General features: G+C 49.4%; 2 protein-coding genes across 13 annotated transcripts; both read right to left on the bottom strand.

Annotated features, from left to right (window-relative positions):
• Window positions 1-670: 670 nt before the first annotated feature.
• STOML2 (stomatin like 2) lies at window positions 671-5,047 on the bottom strand. Its single transcript, XM_043976054.1, has 10 exons — window positions 4,894-5,047; window positions 4,014-4,151; window positions 3,622-3,721; window positions 3,244-3,302; window positions 3,056-3,157; window positions 2,708-2,842; window positions 2,203-2,347; window positions 2,005-2,084; window positions 1,504-1,632; window positions 671-992 (listed from the first exon to the last, which is right to left on the bottom strand). Exons 1-10 carry the CDS (start codon window positions 4,936-4,938, stop codon window positions 855-857), a joined length of 1,071 nt encoding a protein of 356 aa, XP_043831989.1. The 5' UTR covers window positions 4,939-5,047; the 3' UTR covers window positions 671-854.
• Window positions 5,048-7,400: 2,353 nt separating this feature from the next.
• On the bottom strand, window positions 7,401-24,089 carry FAM214B (family with sequence similarity 214 member B). Of its 12 annotated transcripts, none has more exons than XM_043975973.1 (10): window positions 23,963-23,977; window positions 23,610-23,639; window positions 14,575-14,716; window positions 10,923-11,873; window positions 10,433-10,491; window positions 10,100-10,205; window positions 9,770-9,928; window positions 9,391-9,459; window positions 9,081-9,256; window positions 7,401-8,847 (listed from the first exon to the last, which is right to left on the bottom strand). In XM_043975973.1, the coding sequence occupies exons 4-10, from the start codon at window positions 11,796-11,798 to the stop codon at window positions 8,694-8,696; spliced, it is 1,599 nt and encodes a 532-aa protein (XP_043831908.1). In that variant the 5' UTR covers window positions 11,799-11,873; window positions 14,575-14,716; window positions 23,610-23,639; window positions 23,963-23,977; the 3' UTR covers window positions 7,401-8,693. The 12 variants fall into 12 exon arrangements, with proteins under 12 accessions (XP_043831908.1, XP_043831890.1, XP_043831917.1 ...); XM_043975955.1 differs by lacking the exon at window positions 23,963-23,977 and adding an exon at window positions 22,512-22,605 and having other exon boundaries at window positions 23,610-23,699; XM_043975982.1 differs by lacking the exon at window positions 23,610-23,639 and having other exon boundaries at window positions 23,963-24,089.
• Between the last annotated feature and the right edge of the window lie 674 nt (window positions 24,090-24,763).

Genomic DNA, 24,763 nt, shown 5'->3' with positions numbered 1-24,763 from the left:
ACTTAGAGTTATGGCATTTGGGGAGGGGGCTCTGTTCAGTTCTGTCCTCTTCTCTTCCATTCCACCAGTGTTTGTAAGTCCTTTGCCTTGTGTCCAGCCCAAGCTATGTCACACCTCAAAAACAAAGGGAGAGGAACCTAGAGGCTATTATAGAAATCATGGTGAAGCACAATCAGGCTACCTGTAGATCTTGCCTAGGCCCTGTGGTGGACCTATATGGGAGGTAAATTGATACAGATGGTGGAATTGGTCTTAAAGCTCTAGAGTCGGAGAAAAAAGCTGAGTTCCTAGTAGAGGCATATAACCTCTACAATTCCACCCTCAATAAGCAATTATTACCCCACAAATTTGACCTCTGATTCTCCAGGGCAGCATTAAATAGATTTTTCTCTATGCCCTGAAACACCTACTCCTACAATGGGTAAATGGGAAAGCATGGGGCTACAAGGAGAAAGAGTGGAAGGCAGAGGTGCTACGGAGAATTTCCAGTGTTCCTTTTAACATTTCACACCTGCCTATTTCTCATTATAGTAGCAACTTCCAAAGGAAGAAAAGTGTTTCCAGACCCCAACATGGATGTGGAGTATGCAGGAGAAAGGCAATCCACGGCCCCACAAACTATAAAACCAGTTTCCTGAACTTCCCCAAACTCCAAGACAAGGAGGCTGCCTTTTGCTGTTGTCCCACTAGATATATTTATTACATGATTAAAGTTCAAATTAAAAAAAAAAACACAACAAAATCTTGGCTGAAGTGTCCAGAAGTGTCATGGGGAGGCTGGGTGAGGGGCGGGGGGGCTTGGATCAGAAGCCTCCCCCAGGATTCCCAGGTCCCACAGGCCAAGTCAGGCTCTGCTAACTCAGTTTTACACGCTCCAGCTCCTCCTCCAGACCAGTGTTCGAACGCTGGGCAATCCTGATTTTTCCATCGGATGCTGAACTTGGTACCTCAGTTGTAGAGGTTTTGGCAAGGGCTCCATATACACCCATAGCCTGGGATTGGAGACAAAGTTAAGAGACTGGAGTGGGTGTAACTGGGTATAAAAAGTAGGGCAGAGGACAGAGGTATGAAAATGGGGGAACGAGAGGCAGAAATAAAGAAGACATACAGATGTGAGAGACCAGGGAGAGGAGATGCAAGTACTGTAGGCAGAGAACATACAATAAAAACCTTAGGCCTAATTCACTCACAGGCTAAGGGGGAGAAGTGGGGACTATGGTGAAGGGTCATTCACATATTTGAGGTGGGAAATGGGCATTTTATTGGGAACAAGGCAATCCAACTTGAAAATGGGAAGGACAAAGCCACTGGCTGTGTCTCCAGAAAGCTTTAATTCTTTTTGACTGGAGATGTGAACCTCAAAAGTAAGAAAGGCCTTCAGGGAAAGGTGTGGGAGATGTTGGAAGCAGCATCCAGAGGGTCTCTCCCTGGAGTGACCTGAGAGACAACATCAGTCTCTGGTAGAATTGAGCTAAAATGGGGATGACTGGGGGAGACTCTAACCTGAGCCACCATGCTAGTGACATCTCCAGGATTAGAAGGTAGCAGGATGGTGTTGGAATCCTTTGCCAATTTGGAGAAAGCGCTGACATACTGCTCGGCCACTGTTAGGGAGGCTGCTGCATCTCCATTCTGTAGTCATCAGGGGCATGAGGTCAGAAATTGTAAGAAGTATAAATGACATAAGGGGTCATGGGAAATGAGATCAGGGAATATAGGTTAGGTGAGGTCAGGGGCCATGGGAAACAGGAAATCAGAGGATCACAAGGGTACAGAGTAAGAGGACATAAGCTTAGGGAATGCATTTTAAGGTTAAATCATGGGAATTGGGGGGTCAGGGGTCACAAGAGATATGAGGTCAGGGATGACAAGTTCAGGTTATAGGGCACACAAGGTCAAGAGAACCACCCCTCCCCCCACAAAAGTAGATAAAGGAGCACCTGTGGATGTCCTAAAGGAGTCAGGCAAGGAATCTTCTACCTTACCTCCCATCAATTCACTCACTTGTTGTGTCAAAGCTGCTGCCAAGATCCGGATAGCCTCAGCCTTGGCCTTTGCTTTGGCCAGCACTGCACTAGCCTCTCCTGCAGGAGGCAAGAGCTCTCAGTGACAGGGCACAGGAAAAACCTGTTCCAGGCCAGAGTCACTTTAAGGACAAGTCTGCCCAGATCACACTCCCTCTTCACTCCCACCATCACTAACCAGCTGCCTGGTTGATCTGCTCAGCCTTCTCTGCCTCAGAGGCCAAGATCTGTGCCTGCTTCTTTCCCTCAGCCACATTGATAGCAGATTCCCGAGTTCCTTCTGACTCAAGCACCGTTGCACGTTTCCGACGCTCTGCCTCTACCTGGAAGTAGGGCCACCCCACCCCAAGGTCACTGACAGGGCATAGACCTAGTTCTCAGGCTATCAAAGAGAGTGCTCAAACAGAGACATAAGCATATCCTCTCATCCCAAGTCATGTTGGGGGTAAAGTCAGGGCTGGAGGATGAAGATTTGAATAACCATAACCCCTGCCATTAGAGCCTCCCCAGGAAGATGAAAGAGCAGGGATCAAGGGCTAAGAAACAGGAAACTCGCTGCCCTTCTTACTAGGCATTTGAACAGGATGGTCCCTGTCTCTGAAACCAAAGACCATTCCCAGTTCCTATGGTTTCCAGCTCTGGAGCTCCCCACCTTTCCAGGAACCAAGCCCTCACTCCCCAACCTGCATCTGCATGGACTCCTTGACTCGAGGAGGTACATGGATGTCCTTGATCTCATATCGGAGGCATCGGATCCCCCAATAATCAGAGGCCTGATTGATGGCATCCACAATGCTGGCATTCAGGGATTCTCGTTCCTGGTGTGGGGGAAAGACTAAAGGTAATATCTTACTTTCTTCAGTGAGAGCCCTGTCCTAGGAAGCAGGGCCAGGCAGACAACCTGATACTCTCCCTTGACTCCCCCTCGTACCATCAAGCCTCCAAGGGAAGACCAAATAGAGTAAGGTGTATAAAGGAGCCTCTACACTCTTACCCCTGGTGACCAAAAGCTGTGACCTGACTCCACTCACTCGGAAAACTTTATCCAATGAGAGCTTTCCAAGCTCACTTCTCATGGTTGTCTGGGCCAGCTGGGTAACGGCATACTCTGGATCTTCTACACCATAGCTCGCCTAAGAGAAGGTTGGTGATAGGGAAGATGACGTCCTGAGATGAGGAGTCACAAAAGTTGCCCACAAATTTGGAAGTAGGAAGGTACCTTGTAAGGGTCCATGATGCGCAAGTAAAGAACTCCATCAATCTGTAGCGTCACATTGTCTAGGGGAGGAGGTCAAGGTCTTTAGTCCCTCAGCCTCTATCCTAGAGTTCCTTTTTCTCCCCAAAGCCCCTCTTTCCCTCTCTACTCTACCCTTCCCCCCTTTATTTCTTGGCTTTCCCTGTCATTACCACCCAATTTCTCCTCATTTTCCCACGCTCACAGACATAATATTCACATGTTCACTAAGAGTTTGCCCACACTCATATGTCCCTTCATGCATTTACACTCATACATAAATATAAGATGACAGTGGTTGGTCTCCTTTGAGCCATGCCACCCTCTTTGTGCCTCTTGCCCAAGGAAGGGTGCCTTCCTCACCAAGGGTTACAGCTGACTGTTCAGGTACGTTGATGACAATCTCCTTGAGACTCTGTACATATCGGATACGATCCAGCACTGGGATTAGGATGTTCAAGCCCTGGTTAAGGGTGGGAGGAGGAGTGAGGGGATATGATAGGAATTAAGGCCCTGAAAGAACAGTCCCTACCCCAGAACATTCATTCAGTCCATAGGTGCTTCTAAATAATCCATATGTGTTGTCTCCCCCCATTTGAAGCTGAGCTCCTTGAAAGAAAAGACTGTCATGCTTTTCTATTTGTACCCCCATTTCTTAGTACAGTGCTATATTGCAAGTAAGTGCTATGCTTTATTCATTCTTTCATAATCAGAACTTTCCCCAGCTATTCCCCAGGGAAAAAGGGAAATCTCACCGGTTCCAAAATACGGTGGAATCGACCCATCCGCTCCACTACCCATGCTTCTTGCTGCGGCACAAACAGCACAACTGTATTTCTGGGTAGGCCTGAGGCTGTACGGTGTTGAATGGGGCCCAGCCAGGCTCTGGGACCCTGAAGGAAATAACAATAGAGAGGAAGGTAAAGAAAAGGAAGATGGGGAGAGTAGGTAAGGAGATTGGACGTTGGGGACAGCAAGAATAAGATGAGACAGCAAGGTACATTACTGGGGGTGGAGGTGGTGAAGTCTGCAGCAGAGGGTTCGTTATCCCAGGTAAGTGCAGGATAAGAAATGGCTATAGAGTGGGATGGTAACAAGAGATAGAAGAGTACAGGTGAGTGTGTGACGAAAAGGAGATACAGGTTCACAGCATCAAATTTTTTTACTGGATCTTAGAATGCGACCTCCTAAAGAAATGGGGTGGGGAGGTGGGTACATGACAAAAAGTAGAAATGGGGTGGCAGCAGGGATGGGAGAAACAGAACAAGGGGTCCTGAGTATGGAAGAGAAAAAAGAGGAGGTGGAGATGGGCAGGTGAGGCACCAGGAAAGGCACATGGGAGACAGGAAAGTGTGAGAGAGGCAGGGCAGGCAGGCCCAGTAGGGCAGGGACCGGAGGTGACACCAAGAGCTGTAGTCTCCTGGGGTGAACACCCCCCCACACACACCTCCACTTCATCCCGCGTGTCGATATTATCTCTGATCCCTTGGGTTTTCCCTTAACAGTGACATATTCCTCCCCCACCTTCCCCAGGTAGTAAGGGGAGGAGGGGCACGACCTCCACCTCTGCTACCTCGTGGTCATGACCCCTCGGCCGGGAAAGAGCTCGGGGAGGAGGAACAGCCTCATTCTCACCTTGAGCACAAGGCCCCCGGCCCCCCGCGCCACGCGCACTAGCATCTCCCACTACCGCCACTGCCGCGACCTGACCTCCGGAACCAACGAGACACGGGACAGAACGGCACCTCCCTATTCCCGGGCTGCGTTCACCGTCTTATACGCCCCCTCCGGACACACTTCCTTCTACCGCTTGATCTCAGAGCCAATCACCGACGCTCGGCAGTGCAGGATCCAAAATGTTCCTCGGAAAGCGAAACCCTTACTGTGACGGGTTCCGGGACTGATTCCTCCCCCTGTTTCCCCGGGTCTCAACCTTGCAACCTCCAGCAGAGACAGTTCTCTGGTTTCCAGCCCCACTGGAAGAAAAGGTCCTATGGACCCTTCAGTACAGGTGACTTGGAAGGCCAGACGCCTGCATTCTTTTCCTAATTCCTTTCCAAATCTCTTTAGCGGCCCGGGCCTCTTATTTTGGGGGACAAGGGGGAGGGGTTATGGATGCTATGGCGTCCCAAAGGGAGGCACTGTTATGTTGTCATAGTGATGGCTTCTCCAGGAGATGACCGGTACCCATCCCCCACTACCAGTGACTGACCTGGTTCCCCGTTGCCATAGTGACTGGGCATCCTCAGTTACCCTGGTGACTGAGTCTTGGCTTCTCCTTGGCCCTGGGCTTTCTCTCACCAAAGAAAGAGCTTTGGGGATCAGGCGGCTCCCTAGTTTCCTACCACAGCACTTTGCTGGCTCTCCAGATCTAGACTCCTTTCTAGGCAAACAACAAAAACATACAGCTGATACTCATTTCCCCTAAATCCATGCGCTGGATTGCCACTTCTTTAATGTTCATTATTTGTCTTGGCACAATTCTCCCAAATCTTTCATGTTTGAATTTTTCTCACTCTCCTTTTGTGGCCACTCAGCTACTAAATCCTGTTGGTTCAACCTCTGCATCATCTCTAGAATATTTCCCCTCATCTCTATCACCTTAACTACCCCCACACTACTCCCCCCCACCCAATGCTAGAACTTCCTGCCAGGCCCAATGACCTCCCATGACCTGTCCCTTTCATACCATCCTTTACTTCTATTCACACTCAGTGGCTCCCTTTTGCAGAGTAGAGTTAAAATTCAGAGTAATGATAGTGAAGGCCTTCCACAATCTGGCACATTATATTTCTGGCCACTTCTCACACTCCAATTGATCTGATTTATGCTCCTAGAACCTACACCCCTTCCTGCTTCTAGTACCCACCAATCTTCTTTTCCACATTATTCATGTTGTTCCCTATTCCTGGAATGTCATACCCCTTCCAATCCTACCCCCACCACCTTTTCCTGTTCAATTCCTACCCATCATTTAAAGCCCCTTAAGTAATAGCCATCCATTGAAACCTTTCCCTGAGTTCTACCCTTCCCACCCCCAAGTCGGTTTCCCTTATGAATTTTATTTTGTTCGGACCATCCTTAAGTATTTGTTATTATTGTCATCTCTCCCTACTTGATTTTGAGCTTTGTGTAATATTTAGAAGGATGTTCTCATATTTTTGTGTAACCAAAGAATAGCATAGGGGACAGTGATATTGAGGTATACAGAACTTAGGAATCAGAAAGACAAGGTCAAATCTAGCCTCAGACACTTAGTAGCTGTATGATTTCATTTCTAAAATGGGTAATAGCACCTACCTCCCAAGGTTGTCAGGAGGATCAAATCATTGTAAAGTACAGTGTGTGGCACATAGTAAGCACTATATGTTTCCTATTATAATTATGATGGGAGTGAAGTCAACCCCTCACCTCAAGTACCTTGCATAGTTTTACTCGAAGGTATTTAATAACTATTTGTTGAATATGAACCACTGGGAGAACACCTCCAGGCATGAATGAGGGCAGAGACCCAACAGTATCTATGCTCAGATTTATTGTTAAGACCCTGAGTAGACAAACATGTTAAGGTTTGGAGCAATCTCATGCCTCTTCTTCCTCTAACAAAGCTAGGTGGTTAAGAGTAGATAATTAACAAAAGCGGGTAAGTGCTGGGCCTAGAGTCAGGAAGGCCAGAGTTCAAATCTGGCTACAGACACTTAGTTGTGTGACCCTGTGTAACCTGCCTGAGTTTCCTCAACTGTAAATTTGGCATAATAATAGCACTTACCTCCCTGGGTTGTGGTCAGGACCATGAGATAATATTCTTAAAGTGTTTAGCCCAGTGCCTGTCACATAGTAGGCACTATATAAATACTAGCTATTATTATTAAACACCCAACCAAGTCCTTCCAGTGAATACTCCTCAGCCTTCAAATCTATTTACTAACCCCCTTTATGGTTTTGAACAATTTCATTACTCTAGGCCTACATCTTTTATAAAATGAGGGAGTTACAGTAGATTTTTCTATAAGGCCCCCTTCTAAGACTGTGAGTTATGCTAGGAACACACCATTGAGAAAAAGCCCTGAATAGTTTCACAATGTCTGCCCTTGACCAACCTCTTTCATTCTTCCAAGGTCTGTATTGGTCACTCAATCTCCATCAAAAAGTAGAAGGCTCAAGTCATGTCTCCAAACAAAAATTTATTAAATTTTTCTTTTCTTTTTTCTTTCTTTTTCTTTTTTTTTTTTTAAGAAAAGTACCAGGTACAATTTATTCCTCTGATTTTCAAGTTTCTGCAAATGCTTGTCCCCCTAAACTCATCCCCAGGAGGCAGGGCTGGGGCTGGGTCAGGGTCCAGGATAGGGTATAATCCAGGGGGAACAGACAGCCAGGAACCACAGCAACCACAACACAAATGTGCAGGGGCCATTCCTCCCCCAGGCTGAGGTAGGTGGGTCAGAGTCCAGGACTCAGCCTCTCCCCAGGCAAGAGGTGGGAAAGAGAGCCTTAGTTCTTCGCCCTAACTCTGCTCCCCTAGCCATGCCTCTTCTGCCTCAACCCCCCCACCAAACACACACACACACACACACACACACACACACACACACACACACTCTTCACTCAGGACCCCAAGGATGGGAGAGGCAGATGGTGTGGGGGACGGGCACATTGGAATATAGAGCCCATCTTCCCCCTCATTACTTCTCACATACAAACTTACACGTTTGGTTTCTGGCAGGCATCATGGGGCAAGTAAAGGGAGAACAGGAAGTAGGGAAACTAGGCCTTTGGCTACTGACCCAGTCTCTTCAGGATAACACCTCTACTCTGGCCCTGGGGCACATGGAGTAAGGCCACACCCATACCATTCTGCTATACTCTCCTCTTTCTCCTAGCCTCACTGTCCCTAACCAAGAGAGGGCAGCTCTACTCCCCTTAACAGATGAGTCTGCTCAAACCTGGAGGTTAAGGCAGTATCTGTGACGGATAGAGCAATGTCAATTGTCAGGTTTTTGGAGGTCAACAAAGCTGTCCCAATCGAATAAATTATAAATTAACAATAAATAAAATAAGAGGTGGCCCCTACCCAGGATAGGAAGGGAGAGCTGAGGGAAGGGTGATAGGCTCATGTTCCCAAGGTCTATAGAACACAGAGAAGGCCCGACCACCTACAACTCCAGACATCAGGGAAATTTCTCTTCTTCACCATCCAGGGTAGTGGCTGGGAAGCCAAAACGGAGGGGAGAGAGTGTGTGTGAACCTGGAGTAGGGCATTAATTAGCTGGAAGATGGAGGACAGGAGTTTCAAACACCAAATGGTCAATACTTCAGCCTTGAGTATAGCTGTCCCTTTAATTCAGGCCTGGAGGACCTGCCTCTCTCCTCAAACCCAGTGAGTCCAAGATGGAGTAGGCCAGCATCCTTGGAAAGACCCGAAATCATCAGGGCAGTCAGGGCAAAGGTGAATAACGAGGATTTTGGGGGGCCTCTGTCAAGGCCTGCAGCTCATAGGGGAGCCCTGTGTCTAGTTCCAGACTCCGGCGGGAGAAGAGAAGGCGGATGTCCCCATGCAGGTATAGCCGGCCAGAGCGAGAACTCCGGAACCTGTTGTTGGTACAAAGCATAGAGAACCAAGATGAAAATCCATATGGGCAGGAGCCAAAGTGAGGTTTGAGACAAGAGATGATTGGATTGGAAAGATACAGATGATCAAAAGGAAAAGAAAAGAATTGGGTATGTAATACAAAGGTATAAAGGGAAACTGTATCTAGAAAGCCTGGAGCAATCAATCAAGGTAGGAAAAGGCCTGAGTTTTCCCACCTATATTTGATCCCTACCTGAGGTGCAGCAGGTAGCAGAGGAGGCGTCGAGTGGGGCTCACACTGCCCTCCTCACCCACAGGGACCAGGAAGAGTCGGTGGCGAAGGAAGGTCACATGGGCAGCAGGCATGTCCGAGAAGTCAAAGGTCACAAGGAACATCTTCACCACCGTCTGGTTAGGGTTAAATAAGGTCTGGGGGGCAGGGGGAGAAGGGTTAAGAAAAATTCTAGGGGGCCATCCCACCATCCCCTCCCACACTAAACTCCATATTGTGGGGTTGGGAAGGGCCTGTTGCCACCCCTCTTCTCCCCACGGGGCAGACTCACCACTTGAACGGTGCCCGCCTTGGGAACGCTATAGCCCTTCCTCCCCAGAGGGTTCAGGTCCACGACGCCCTGGGGATTCCAGAGGAGCCATGGAGCCATCAGCTAAGGTCCCCTGGAGCCCACAATCCCCCCCTTCCATCTCAGAGCCCCCCAACCTCTTATTCTTAGAACCCCATCCTCCCTCAAAGCCATGAACTCCATCCCTTTCCAATCACCAAAACTCTTAACCCCAGACCTGTCCACCAGATTTCAAGGGAAGGGGAAGGAGGGGAAAATCTGGCAAAATATGATGATTGTCCTGCCACTCCCCCTCCTGCTCCTCCTTACCCCCTCCCCATAAACTTCCAGAGATTATAAAAGAGGGTCAAACAGTCCTTACCAGGAAGGGGGCAGGGGCACTATGCTCAGAGACATCAAAGAAGGTGACAGCAACAGGCAGGGTGACATGCTGGGGACAGTAGGAACCACTGGCTCCAATCTCAGCAGTAAAGCCCTCAATGTGGCCAGATGGCACAAATCGACCTCGAAGCAATGACTCCTAGATGTCAGGAAGGGACAGCGGATTAGAGGAGATAAACTAACCTCTTCCCACCACTTCCTTAAAAAGCTATTTTCCTAGGGTCCCTCTCCAAGAGAATCTTCCCCCTTACTAATCTCTCTCACCCCCCCTTACCACCCAGTGCTTTCCAGAACCCAAGGGAGTCAGTACCTCAAAATTGCCTAGCAGGGTACGGCTAACAGCAAGGGTAGGAACAGTGGGGGCACTGGGAGAGATCAGCAGGCCTGGCCCCTTCCGGAAGCTTCGCAGGGAGCTCCTTAATGAGGGGAGAGGAAGAAGCTAGTCAAAAGTCCCCTTTCCCCCCATGTTCTCCACCCCCCTTTTTTCTACCACTTAAGTATCTCCAGGAAGCATCCATACCACCTCTCCCCAACCCCTGGGGCTTACTGGACCAAATACCCATGGCTATCTGCAGATAGAAAAGGAGCAGCCTTGTGTCAGGCTGGCATGGCGATGGTATAAGAAATGAAGTCAAACACTCACAGTTTTAGACGTCGGGCACCTTTCAGCCTTCGCCCCGTAGGACTGCAGTCTGCCAATCCCTGTGATGGACAGAGAAGACCAAGACTGGTAAGAGGAGGGGAGTCAGAACATTGTTGGGGGGGGGGGGACAGAGGGAGGTGGGGCTCAAAGGGCAAAAAGTCCCATTCAGGACAGTTGTGCCTAATGCAAACCAACATTATCCTCAGAGAGGAGGAAACCGTTAAGGTACAAGTGTGAAGATGAAACAGGACCATGCATATCTGCAATGGACATGTTGGGCAGGGACAGGACACCAGGCCAGCCCTTTATCCACAAAGTTTGCTCAGGGGGACACTAGCTCCAGAGGCAAAGTCCTAAGTGGTTAGACACAATGGCTTGCTAGATGACTGGATTAGAGTAGCACTCTCTTACCAAAAAAGAAAGAGGGTAGCTGCAGGACACTGGAAGGCAGCCTCGCAGCTGCACGCTTCCTTTGCAGCCCAAGGCTCACCTGCATGGGCTCCCTGGATGTGGGCAGGAGGTGGTTCCAGAATGGTGCAGCTTTGGCATCAGTACTTCGGGCAGCAGGGAGAGGACCAGAAGGATCTGCCTTGTGCCTGCGGGGGGCTGGTCCCTCATCTCCAGAGTTGGCATCAGGAGCCTCTCCAGCTGGGAGCAGCCGCCGCTTGGCAGGACAGGGCCCTGGGGGGGCTGGGCCTGGGGGAGTATGCTCAGGGCTGTGTCCATTGGCAGTGCCAGGGGGTTCCCCAGGCCAAGGGCTGCTCCCATTGCCCATCTCAGGTCCTGGGTCATCTTCCCCTTGTTGTGCAAGACTGTGCAAATCAGCATCAAGTATGTGCAGCTGGCCAGGAGGTGTCGCTGGCCCAGGGGCCTCAGCCAGGCCCCCTTTCCCCCCAGGCTCTGGGGGGCCCCAGGCTCTGGTGTGCAAAGTGCTATAAGAAGCATGTGGCAGAGGCCCAGGGGAAGGCCAGGCCCCAGTAGTCCTAGGTGAGTTTGGGCTGTCCCGATGTTCTACAACCTGGAGACCACGGTGTGAGAAGTGCTGGCCTGCCCCTCCAAGCCCCAGGCCAAGCCCAGCATCCAATGGCTCTACTGTGGCTGGCTCTTCAAGGAGCTGGCCTTCCCTACCAGCTATTCCTGGACCTCGCTTAGCCTCACGGACACCTTCAGTAGGGGGTCCCGGCCGCTTCAGGGACCTACGGGTTTCCGGGGAGAAGACAGACACCTGGTAGACTCCTTGGGACACAGTCCCTCCTGCTTGGCTGAAGCCCATGAGCAGCCCACCCCTCTGGCCCTCCTGCCCAGCAGGGGGCTGTGAGGGGCCAGGCTCAGGGGATGGAGTTGGTTCCACCTGCACGTGGCGCATGGAGTTCCCCTCAAGTCAGAGCAGTTCCCCCAGGAGGCCTTTGCTTTGGGCCTGGGCTGGGGGTCCTGGGCACATCTGGAAAGTAAGAAAAGGAAGGGAAGTTACTTTCCTGTCCAGTGTCCCAGATTTGCTCCTTGAATTGTCTCTTTGTATTTTTGATAGTCACCAAAAGCAGGAGGTATGTGAGTAAAGGTCATGACTTTCACAACCACATCTACATCTGTGATCTTTTGCTCGGACTTTAGGCCTATGTACCTAGCTGCTGAACAGACCTAAAATAAAACTAATCTTTAGCCTGAATTTCTCACTTTCTCATCTTCCCCATTGCTTTCCCGCCTCCCAATACTGAGGCTATAAATCTATTTGACATCTTCATCTTCACCTCCTTTATCTAATCTGGTACCTATTCATTTTTCCTTTGAAATCTTTCTCAAATTTGACCTTTCTTCAGTATTCCCAGGGCTACCAACCTAGCAGCCTTCTTTATCATATAACTTATTGATACAATAGCCCCTTACCAAGTTTCCCTGCCTCTAGTCTCCCCTCACTCCATGCTGCTGATACTCCCTTCCTAAAACACTGCTGTCATCATGTCACCCCATGCTCAAGAACCTGTTATGGTTCCCTGTGGCCTCCAACATCAGATCCTGGCTATCACAGCCCTCCACTGATTGGCTCTCCTCAACATCTCTATCCAGCTTTCTCTCTCCCTACTACATACCTTCCAATCCAGCAGAGATGATCCACTTACAGCTTCCTTTTCTGCTTCCTTGCTTTCAATGCTCATTCTCATTTTATAGCATCATGAGATCATAGATTTAGAGCCAGAAGGGACATGGAGTCCAGTTCCTTCATTTTACAGAGGCACAGAGAGGTCAAATCTCCTAAGGTCACACAAACTGGTGTTTAAGGCAAAATTTAAACCCAAGTTTCCCTGACTCCAAACTCATTACTCTATTATCTATTATTCCACCTAAGTGCCTTACTTTCTGCCTAGACAGAAAACTCTTCATCTTCTTCTCTAGCTACCCACTTCTAAGACTTTCAAGATCAATACACATTATCTCTACAAAACTCTCCTTAATTTACTGTATCTTACAATGCACCTTTAGCCCCTCAGCATACATCTTTGTGCCACATTTCCCATCATCTCTTTGCCTATAGATTATCCTATACTTGGTCTCAGTTATTTGATCCATTTATAGTTTCTCTCCCTAAATAGATTCAGTTCAATTCAATATTTATCTATTCACTCATTCATTCATTCATTTATTTGTTTTTGAGGCAATAAGGGTTAAATGACTTGCCCAGGGTTACACAGCTAATGTCAAGTGTCTGAGGCCAGATTTAAATTCAGGTCCTCCTGAATCCAGGGCCAGTGCTTTATCTGCTGTGCCACCTAGCTGCCCCCTCAATTCAATGTTTATTAAGCCCCTACTTTGTGCAGTATATTGTGCTAGGCATTCTGGTAAACACAAATATTAAAGAGACATGGCCCCCTTCCTACCCACATTGAGGTTACAATCTAGTTGGGAGGGGGAGGAAATTATAGTTACAGAAATAAACATAATCCAAGTTAGAATACAACTGCTATTAGAAAGCAGGAGGAGAAGTTATTTCCAAGGGTGGTGGTGTAAGGGGAATGGGACATCCAGGAAGGCATCATGGAAGAGCTGCTACCAAAACTGGGCTTTGAAGGAGGGGAGGAATTTTAAGAGACATGGAGTAGGAGAAAAGAGATATAATGCATAACAGGCAGAAAGGACAGTGTAAACAAAGGCAGTGAGTCAGGGGACGAGAATGAGTTTAGTTGGAGGGGACTGTACATAAAGAGGAATGATGGAAAACGTGACCAGAAAAGAAGGTCGGGGTTCAAACTGTTAGGACCTAGAACACCAGGATAAGGATTTTGAACTTTAAGTAAGTAATGAAGAGCCCTGAAGGTAGTGTTTCAAGAGCAGAGGTCACGTCTTTCATTTCTCCAGCATTTTTCAAATGCAGATGTTGGTTGGATTAGAAATTCCTCACAACACTCCCCTTCCACAATGGCCATTCAAAGTCAGTAGCAACATCCTTTTACTCCAGTTTGTGCCTTTTTGGTATGGTAGTATCCTTACCTATAACACCTTTTTTTTTACCCCTTTCTACCAATCTAAGTGCATTCTATCTCTTCAAGTCTTGAAATTTGTCACCTTCTGGAAGCATTGATTAATTCCACTTCCCATTACTCAGTCTTATTAGGTCTACTTCAGTCATTGAACCCCTCACCCACAGCTCCGAAAAGGTCTTAATTAATTTGAATAATGAATTCCCCCTGAAGTGGTTCCATGTATTTGAATTCAAACTTATTTTAAGTTATAATTATGTAAAATGTGAGCTGGTTCTAGCTCAGTGGAAATATGATGAGAGAATTTAAATAATACAGCTACTGGGGGGGTGGAGAAAGAATCATCATTTTTTTTTACTAATAAGGACCTGTATATAGCTGATTTTGTACTTGATGCTGTTTTTAATTTTTCTAGTTTCTTCCTGCCTGACTCCTGTCTCTCCATCTAGATGGGAAATTCCTTGAGGGTAAGCACTATGCCTTTTCTAGACACATCCAACTCCACACTTAGCAAAAGGCTCTATGGCTCCTCTGCACAAATAGTAATCAGTAAAAGGGGAATTGGCCTTCACCCAGGAGGATTTTCAGAGTGAAGAAAAAATCCAGTCCCTGTCCTGGAGAGGAAAGATAACTTAATTTGTGTCTATCCTTCTGAGACTCAGCACTCACCACGCTGCAGGGGGGCCCTTGCCTGGCTCTCTAATCCCCCTTTCCAACTGCTCTTCTCCACTAGCTGGTAGTCTGGCCATGCCCACTCCACTGGCACGGTCACTGCCACCATCCCGGGCAGCTCCTTGGCTCAAATAGGACTCTAAAGAGAAAAGCAAAGAGATGAGTCAGGATTCAAATCAAGGCCTTCTGGCCAGGCTCTCTTTAACCCAACCTCCCCTCCCTGGGAGAAATAAGGAATGCTCAATGACTTCCCCCAAACTGGATTTATTTAGGTTACTGAAGATAACATTTAGAGGGATTAGATTTGTTCTAATTCCAAAGGCCAAACTATGATCAATAGGTAGAAGTTTCAAGAAGGCTCATTTTGACTCAGTAGAAATAACTTACTAACCAGGGCTGTCCAACAATGAAACAGCCTCCCTTACTGGGCCGGTGATTTTAGTTAAAGCAGAGGATGAATAGGCAAAAGTAAAGAGATTCTTGACTAGATGACCTCTAAGATTCTATGCCCAGTTCCAGTGGTGACTGGTACCACAACCAAGTCCTCCACCACACAAGAGAAAAACTGAACAGAACCATCACCATCCCCCCATCAGGTTCCTCTTGTCAGTTTCCAGAAGGAAACTCCACACCTAGAGGCCCAAGGCCATAGAGAGGTCGATTGTCTCCCCTACCCCCCAACCCCCACCTCCCAAGTTGCAAATCTCCAGTCAGTTTTCTTCCTTCACTAGCCCCACCCCCACTCCTACTCCCTCGTCTCAGCCCCAGCCAGGCCTGGGGCTCCTCCCAGTTAGACCCTACCCTACACTTCCCCCACAGCCTTCACTTAGTTCCCCAGCTCTCTAGGCCAGCGCTCTGGCAGGCAAGCTGTCTCCAATAGGCAGCCTGGACTGGCTCTTTAACAGGAGGCACAGTTCCCAAGAAGAAAGAAGTTGGGGGTGGGGGGTGAGGGAGCTAGGAAGGGCAGTCGTTCCCAGGACCTGCCCCTCCCCCCAGGGCACTGTAAACCAAAGATAAGGGAGCCACCGAAGAGGGCAGCAGGATCCGGCAGCTGCGGTAGCCACCTAAACCCCGCCCCTTACTTCAGAGGGCAAGGCTTCCACCCCACCCCAAAACACTCATACACAAACTCACACAAACAATTTCTACTCTGAAGGTGGGTTCCTTATGCTCCAGGACAACTGTGTTTACTCTCTAGGAAACAACCTGCATACTAAATGCAATTTCACACTCAGTAATTTGTCCCACATGTACTAGACCCACACCCACCCTCAGCCCTACCACCTCACCAAATAAATCCTTCACTCAGGAACCCATTTGGAGGGAGTTGTTTAAGGAGCCTCTTGGAATAAGCACCAGGACTACGACTGTTTCCCTTTGGGTCAGACAAAACTGCCCACCAACTCCATTTTGTTCCTAACACAGGCCATTCCTCTCTGCAGAAATCTGGCCTATGTACCCAGAATTCCCTTTTTTCTCAGCAAGTGTGCCTGCCTTACCTCTCCTCTCTGTCTCCCAAACCTTATAACTGAAGTAAAGTGAAGCTGGGATCCGTAGGACCATTGAGAAAGTCCAGATTTCAGATCATCGGGACTAGACTGTCCCTGGAAGGCAATGGTGAAAGGAAGTGTAGAAAGAGGACAAATCGCTATGGACTAGTGTCAGAGAAGTTTTCATGGACTGGGTGGAAACTGAGCTGGACTTTGATAGGTGGAGTTTCAAAAAGAATCTGGTAGTTCTCTCTGGCAAAATTCAGCATTTTACATTGCAAGTGTGTGGGAGGTGCTTTCCCTACTCTGACCTCCCCCAGCCTAACACATCTCTTTACAAATAAGATGCTAAATGAATATTTGTTGCATTGAATTCTTCTTCACCCAACCAATATATGCCCTGAGGAAAAAAAATCCTCAGTCTCCTCCCCTACAGCAATTATTCCAGGTCACACCCCCACCCCCACTCAGTTTCTGACCTTCCGGGGACTCAGTGCACTCCTCCCGGGGAAGCGAGGTGATGACACGGTGCCCCAGTGACCCCAGGATTCTTGGCATCTGATCATTACCTCAGTGCCCTTTGGAGTACCAGACCCTTTAACAAGAGGTTCCTGCTTCTCTAAGCACAGAGCCAGTCTGGATGTAGACCAGGACTCTAAGCTGACTCATAAGGCCGCTTGGGAGGGGTTCCTCTGTGTGTGGGGGAGGGAGGATGGGATTCAGTGGAGAGACATGGACCTCACCCTCTATGCAGGAGGTGGGAGCCCAGAAACACCAGCTGGTGTCAAACAGCTGTGCCAGTCTGTGTGGACTGCAAGGACTGCAGTTCCCAGCATGCCATGGGCATGTCACCAAAGAGGACTACAAGTCCCAGAATACCATGGGAACAGCACTTTCAGACACCTGCTGGGGCCAAAGTAAGAAGTATTGGGGGAGGGCAGAGCAGGAGCCCAGTCCCAGCCTCTTCCTTCCTTCCCTCTCTTCCCCTCCCCATAAACATTAAACCTGCCCACTTCTGCTCTTGACCAAGTCAGCAAAGAAGGGGGGGGGGGTTGTGTGTGATGGAGAATGGCTCTGCTACCTGATCAGTCAGGGGAAGCACATATTCAAAGAGAAATGCCAGTTTTCCCCCAGTATCTCTTCTTCCTTCTAACTAGAGGAACTGGTCTCAGTCTAAATCTTCCTCCTTGCTCTAGTCTCATTCTCTTATCCATCTAGATTACGATCTCCCACCAACATTCCAGAGTCTCCAGTCTTAACTCCCAAATCCCCTATTTCATATGCCAAAACCAAGTTTCCTAGGCCCCCATTCTCTCCTATTACCTGCACACCCCAGTCTCTTTCCCCAGACCACCAGGCCACTTTCCCCTCATCCCAGTCCCTTCAAGTTCTCAATCACTAGATTTATTTTCCGATCCTAACTTCCCTTCCATTCCAACCTCTCTGCTCCGCCTTCATCCTCTTCAAACTAGACCTTCCAACCTTCCATCAGGCCTTCTGATTCCTCTGACTCCTTAGACTTGATCTAGGCAGATTCTCCCCAACACTGATCTCATAGGACCCCCCCCTCCCAGTTACCCCTTTTCAGTGTGGGTCTCCCAGCAGGACCCCTGAATCGCACCCTTGCAACTCACCCCGTTCCCAAAGTGTAAGAACCGCGGCTGCTGTTGTTGCTCCTCCTCCTAGGTCCCCCCTCCCCTCTGCTGGTCCCCAACCCAGACAAAGGGTGAATCGGGCTCAGTCGGTGAAGAGGTACGGCGCTAGCGGGCTTGGTCCCCGGGACTGGCTCCAGTTCTCGCGGCCCCCCAGCTGCTGTCGTGCCCCTCCCAGCGCCTGTCCCTCCCCGGGGCCGCCCCGGCTCCGTGCCGCCGGCTCCGCGGCCCCTCTGACTCACAGGCCATTTCCTACCAGCTGATGGGACTGCCCCGCCCAGCACCCCCCAGGCCCAGGCCCGTCCACTGCACTGGACACGCCCCCTCCTCCCGACCACACCCCTTCACCAAGCCACGTCCACGTTCATTGGTCCGTGGGGGGCCAGCCTCCCCGCGACCTCCGTTGCAACCATTTAGTCAGGAACGCCCTCTCTTCCAGTCACACGTCCATTGGTCAGTAGCGCGGCCAGCCTACCCAGACCAACCCCGCCTCCTATTTTATTAACCCCTCACTCGCCATCGATTTCTAGCCGAGTACTTCTTTCCTATCCACCCTTTACCCTTTCAAGATGAAGTAGATTTGGGGGCACAAAAGTCTTGGGTTCCCTGGAATTTGGAGGCCTCAACCCTGATTCATGGCTACACAGAAGAGAATGGGAGATTCCTGAATTTCTCGGGACAGAAATAACTGGTAGAGAGGAGAATCTGAGTTCAAGTTCCACATCTGTCTCTACTGGCCTACTGAAAAAGAGACTTAAACTCTAGAAATTCTCTACGACTAAATTACAAAACCCAATTTGCATTGGTTGAGGGAGTTTCCTCACGTGGAGCTCCTTACACCTATGAAATTATAGGTCTGGACACAAAAGAAGGCTGATTCTTTCCTTAGGCATTGTTCTATCCCATCCTTTTGACCTGCCCCTCTCTGCATAAAGTTCTGGAGCTGTGGGCACTTTTAAAGATTTGGAGACTGACCTCAGGGATCTCCCTGAGATCACATTGACCAGGCTGGAGGTGAGTTTCTGACCCCCAGATGAGGAAAGGGGTCACTCAGTGTGGCCTTCTATCTCCTTTCACACCTTTGACAATTACTGTGAGGGATCCTTGTGTTTAGATCCAGAATTAGAAGAGAAGGATGGGAAGAAGGAGGAAAGAGATAAGGAGAATAGAAGGATAATTTTGTCCCTGAACCCTCTGGCTCTCATTCCAAGATTAAAATGTCCCAGAGGACCCAAAAGTAACTCTATAACTTGCACTAGAAATCTTGGTCACAGGCCCTGAGGAATGGAGTATATACCTAGATAGTATAGGCTGGGGAGGGAGGAAGAGGGCTCATACAGCAAAGCAAGAGAAAACTGGAGAAGCTGCCCAGCTCTCAGTGGTGCTCACCTCCATGACTCACAACTCCCTCGAAACTCTCCACCCTTTATCTGCCTGAGTCACAAGGCCCCAAGCCTAGTCCAGGCCTTGACTGATTAAATGACAGGTCAACCCTTAATCTCAACCAAGTGTCCTTTTCTTCCCTCTCTTCCCCTCCCCATTGTGTATCCCCTTCCCCCAAAGGCAGTTCTGCATAAAATTCCCCTTTTGAGTCTGATTTGTGGGGCAGACCTTTAGGCAAAACATACCTATGAATGTGCAGAAAACTCTGAGGGGAGAGGTTTAGAGCAGAGGAAGAAGAGTAAAGAAAAAAAAGGAATTATCCTCTTCAAAAACCAAAACCTTTCTCTGTCAATATAGGGATACTAAAGTGCCCTTAACTGCTGTGAATCAACCACAGTGAGAGATCAGCCACCTAGTTCCAAAGGCTTTAGGTAGACAAGGGTCATTTCAGGGGCACCCAAGGGGACCTCTCCCTCCCCAGCACCTGGTCCTTACATTATCTTCTGGCACTCTCTGTCATCTGAACCCATCAACTTTCCCTTCCTGGTGGAGTGGGCAGAGGGGAAAGAGCTTTAGGGTGGGATTTCCTATCCAGCAGGATAGCACAGAGGATAGAGAAGTTTCATCCTTCCTCATTGCCCTAATAGTGACTCCACCACCTCCACAGATACCACTGTCTAGCCTCAAGTAGTATCAATGATGCTGAAGCAAGAGGAGGCCCAGAAAAAGGAAGATGCTGAATGGGAAGCCTTGGGGGAAGGCGGAGCAGTCAAGGTAGATTCCCTAACAGGTAAGGAAGCATTCACAGTCTGAAAGAATTGTTGCATTAGGGTTAGGGAAAGCTATTCCTGACAAAGTCCTAGTTTCTGCCCTGTCTGACCCTACCCACCCACCCAAGGGTCCCAGCAGAGGAGAATATTTTACTTTCTACTGTCTTCCTCCTATGCAGAAGGAAGGAAAAGTAAGCAATACTCAGGGTATCCAAGTTTCCTTTTACTCTGGTCTGGGAGAAGGCAGAAGAACAAAAGCTGAGTCTCAGCCATGTTGGTCTTGCTTAACCCATCCTATAATAGCAAAGAAGAGGTGCAAGACACTCACTTCCCCTTAGTAGCTTACCCCATTTCAGAATTCCTCAGTATGATGGATCAATAAGATCCTGCTCCCAAGAAGATATAATAATCTAGGACTATTTCCTCCCCTACCCCCTCCTCAAACTAGTCATACCAGATAGCAGTAAATCCCATTGAAAAGGTACTGCCCTCTCCAAGGCCATGCCTATGTTGTCCTCAAGCCAGTTTCACTAGTACTTATCCAACTCCTTGCTCATTCCGATCTAGTTCTACTCTCTTTATGGTCATTTAATGGTAGAATAACAACATGATTAGGGGAAAAGATATAGATGTTACCTGAGTTCCAGTCCCTGCTTTGTTACTATCTTGACTTTGAACAAATATTTCTTCTCTCTGGTCTTGTTTCCTCATCTTAAAAAAGGATGTTGGACTACATAATCACACCTTACATGTGTATAATATACTTTGAAAAGCACTTCACTAACCATTATCTCATTTGAAACTTACCACAATCCTAAAAGATAAGCAGGGCAAGATACTAATTATTCCCATTTTATACATGATCCCTTAAAGGTCCCTTGAAGCTCTAAATTCCCATCATGCTCTAATCCATTGCCTACCAAGTATTTAGTACTGTCTGTCCCTCCCACCAAGAAAAAAAAAAAGTAGACATTTAGGTAAACCTGCTCAATTCTACCTTCCCCTTCCTCTAGCAAGGGACCATTCAGCTAACATTGTCTAACAGGGTCTCCAATGCCCTGCCTGTTTGGGCAACCTGTGCATTCCCCAAAGGCTTCTGAAATTGAAAGGCTATTGCTGTTCTCTTCCAGCATCCCCACTTCCCCCAACATGAAAGCCAGAAATCTGTCTGCCCTAGGCCCACCCTCTCTAAGAGACAGTCAGGGAAGCAGTGTTGCCATGGCAATCTGGTCGTCCTCATCAGGCCTCAGTCTGTTCTCCCCCACCCCCCCACCCCACCCCCCACCACCTGCCCCCCTTTGTTTGGGTCTAGGGCAGTCTTGTCATGTCACTGACACCACAGGCTGCCTTGCATACACATCATTCATCTACTCAGAAGCATCTCTTCCCCTCAACTAGAACCCTTCCTCATACCCCACCCCCAATCCAGAGAGGGAAAATCCTTTATGCCCTTAAGGAAGAGCCTTCAGTACTCCACAGGGATTCAAGAGGGCTCACACCAAGGGGAAAATAGGGCTGAACAATATAACCATGCAGTGGTTCTTGCTGTACTGAGTGGGTGGGCTGAGAGAAGAGTTTGTCAAAAAAGAATGCAACTTCCTTTTTTCCTTCCTATAGCTGAGTTGAGAGCTCACCTCTCTTCCAGGGCTCATGTTTCTAAGGGAAAAGAACCTTTGCACTTACAGAAAATAAGCTTCAGTGTCTCCCACAAGGGGCCAAGGACCATCCCCTGAGTGTGGGGCTGAGTGAGTACACAGCAAGTGGTAGAGGTCTGCCTGGTTTCTCCCAGAGAGTACCTGGCCAGGAGAGGTCTACTGTAGTGAGGAGGGCTGGGCCCTTCGGACACAGCTTGGTACTTCAGAAAGAGTACTAGATTTGGGGTCAAAAATACTGGGTTTAGGGGCAGCTAGGTGGCACAGTGGATCGAGCATAGGCCCTGGATTCAGGAGGACCTGAGTTCAAATCCGGCCTCAGACACTTAACACTTACTAGCTGTGTCCCTGGGCACGTCACTTAACCCCCAATTGCCCCTCTTAAAAAAAAATACTCAGTTTAAATCCTGGTTCTGCCATTTACTACCTGTATGACTTCTGGCAAGTCATATAACTTCTCTAGGCCTCAGTTTCCCCATCTGTAAAATGAGGGGAGGGGTGGTTCTATATGACTTCTAAGGGTTTCCTTCCATCTGTAGATCCATTGATCTGCTACCTCTGGGCCCCAAACACCTGAAAACAAAGTTTGCCCTGGGAGGGCAAGAACCAGCCAAGTCCCAGGTAAGGAAGGAAGTGGGAAATGAACACACCCAGAACAAAGGGGCAGGGCAAAGCAGGGAGAGGGGGCAGGGTGGACAGGGACCGAGGCAGACATCAGTGAGGAACAGACAACTGGGGGTTGAGGGAGGCTCTTAAGAGGATCTGGGTGGAATTGAGAGTAGGACCAGGTAGAAAATGGAGGGTGACAGGGGATGGGTGGAAAACAGAAGTTGGGTAGGTGAGAGGGAGAGGGCTCCCTAGAGATACCATAGACTGAGAAAGAAACTTTAGTAATTATTGGATAATCTCACAGTTGGCAGAAGTGATCATCCCCCATGTCTTATTTAGGATATATTGACAGGGTCCCCCAGGGGCAACAGGTCTCACCCATGTGAGAGCTCAGCACCCCCCCAGGCGAGTGGGGCTTTGTGCTGAAAGCATCTTCTCCCTCCCTGGCCGGGGGTTCCATGGGTACTGGGAGCTGAGGAGAAAGCAGGGGCACTTTGTGGGCACAAAGCTTGCTAACTTCCACCACTGCCCATTACCAGACTCCTACAAATCAACCCCTCACCCTTTCACTCCAGATGTATTCCTCCCTCAGTTCCTCTTCTACTTCCCTCTTCCTTCTATAGACCCCCCCCATTTTCCTCATATGCACACACTCCTGCTTCCCCACTATTTCATTCTTGTAAATTTCCACATATGGCCTCCTATAATATCCCTAATCACAAAATACTGCCCTACTACTCTGCCCCTTCTGACACGTTCCCCAACTTTCCAACCTCTTCTCTTATGCCATAAAGCCTTCCCCTTCCAAGGCAACCCTTCTTATTTCGTTCCCCTCTTCCTCACACAAAGGAAGCCTTTCTCTTCACATACTGTTGTCCCAAGGGTTCTTCCACAGGTTTATTCTTCCACCTTACAGAATCTCATATACACCCCAAGCACCTTCTCGATGGGCTCCTTTCAGTACACTGGGATTGGGCTAGGTAGGGCTACCCTGAGACCTACCAGATCTCTCTCCTCACATAGCTAACCCCACCTTTCATAAACCCCTTCTCTCTCTTTATATCGTTCTATCTACAAGCTCCTTTTGTCCTACAGACACCCTTATTTCCCTCTTTCAAAAAACCTCCCATTTCACTCCATAGACCTCTCCTCCCCATCCTCCTGGGATGCCCCCCTAAATACCCTCATCTCCTCTTCACAGCCCCCCCCAACCCCGTTCTTCCTTATCAGTACCCACCTCCACAGCCCCCCTTCCTCTCCTCCCAATAGTTCCACCCTCACAGACCCCTCCCCCCTTCTTTCCCAGCTCCCCTTACAGACCCTCCCCTTCCTCACACAGTACCCCACCCCTTCCCTTCCTCAAGCCTCTTGGATCCCTTCCCCCTAAGCTTTCTCAGAACCCCTTTCCCACCTAGCCTCCCCCCATCCATCTCCTCCCCCTTACCCCAACAACACCCTCCATCCCTCCTCCCTCACCTGTAGCTCCAGTGGTCGATCCCTTTGCACCTAGTGAGGGGCAGGGACAAGAGAATAGGGGGTTGGGGCGGTTACTGAGCAGCCGCAGCCTCCTCCACCTAGCCCCGCCCCTTCCCCTCCCCCAGGCCCGCCCCTCCCCTCCCCCAGGTCCGCCCCTTCCCTTCCTTCTCCCATCCCCGAGCCACGCCCCTCCCCCCTGCAGGTTGCCCCCCCCCCCAGCCCCGCCCCCATCCATCCCTCACTCCGATGGGCCCCACCCTGCTCCCTTGGACCCCGCCCCCATTGCTCAAGCTCCGCCCCACTTCCCGGGGCTCGGGCTGACCCGCTTGGAGGACTCGACCCCCTGGCCTCACCCTTGGGCTTGGCTGGGCTCTGCGACTCTTGATTGACGGCAGCGGTCCCACGGCCCAAGCCGGCCTCCTGCTGTACTCAGCCAATCGGCAGCCGAGGAGCGTCCAGCGACACACGGGGGACTGCCTCAGGTCCCGCCCCGGCCACGTGCGGCTTCTGTGATGACAGGTCGGGAGGGGGTGGGGCCTGGCCTTTGAGAGCCGAGCAGGACCCCAAGGGGTGGGGCTTGAGCCCGGCATCCTGAAGACGGTCCACGGGTGTCCCGGTCCAGTGTAAGCGTGTTCCCGGGGGACTCTCGCAGGGGCCTCTGTGCTCACACGGGCACCCCGTAGGGCCCAGATGAATTGGAGTCACCGAGCCTTACCCACCCCCTCTTCTGTTCTGTATCTCGGCCCCTGACTGAGGCATAAAGGTCTGGGAGGTGCAGTAGGAGGAAATTTGTAAGTTTGAGCAGGGGCTATTAACAGGCGTTTGGAGTCTCCGAGTTATTGCTTCCTTTCGTAGGCTCTGATCCAGTAGGTTGTGTATTTCTTGTAGGGTCTTGTTTCGTGGCTGGGGGTTTTTATATACACGGGTGATTGCTAAAATCTCAACTGGAAAGAGACTAACTCCCCTTAGTAATATTCCTTACATTTTTGAAGATGAAGAAACTTGACACTCAGAAATCTTACATGACTTGCCTGTGGCCACACAGGTCCCTAGTCTTCTGGTTAGAAATCGTGTTCTTTTCACTACACCATATGCAATTCAACAAACATTTATTGGGGTTCTTCGTATGTACATAAAGCCCTGTCGTTGATGCT

This window comes from Dromiciops gliroides, chromosome 1 (genome assembly GCF_019393635.1).
Source record: "Dromiciops gliroides isolate mDroGli1 chromosome 1, mDroGli1.pri, whole genome shotgun sequence".
Taxonomy (NCBI): Eukaryota; Metazoa; Chordata; class Mammalia; order Microbiotheria; family Microbiotheriidae; genus Dromiciops; species Dromiciops gliroides.
Note: the sequence above shows the minus strand (reverse complement) of the source record. Positions and strands in the feature narration are given on the sequence as shown.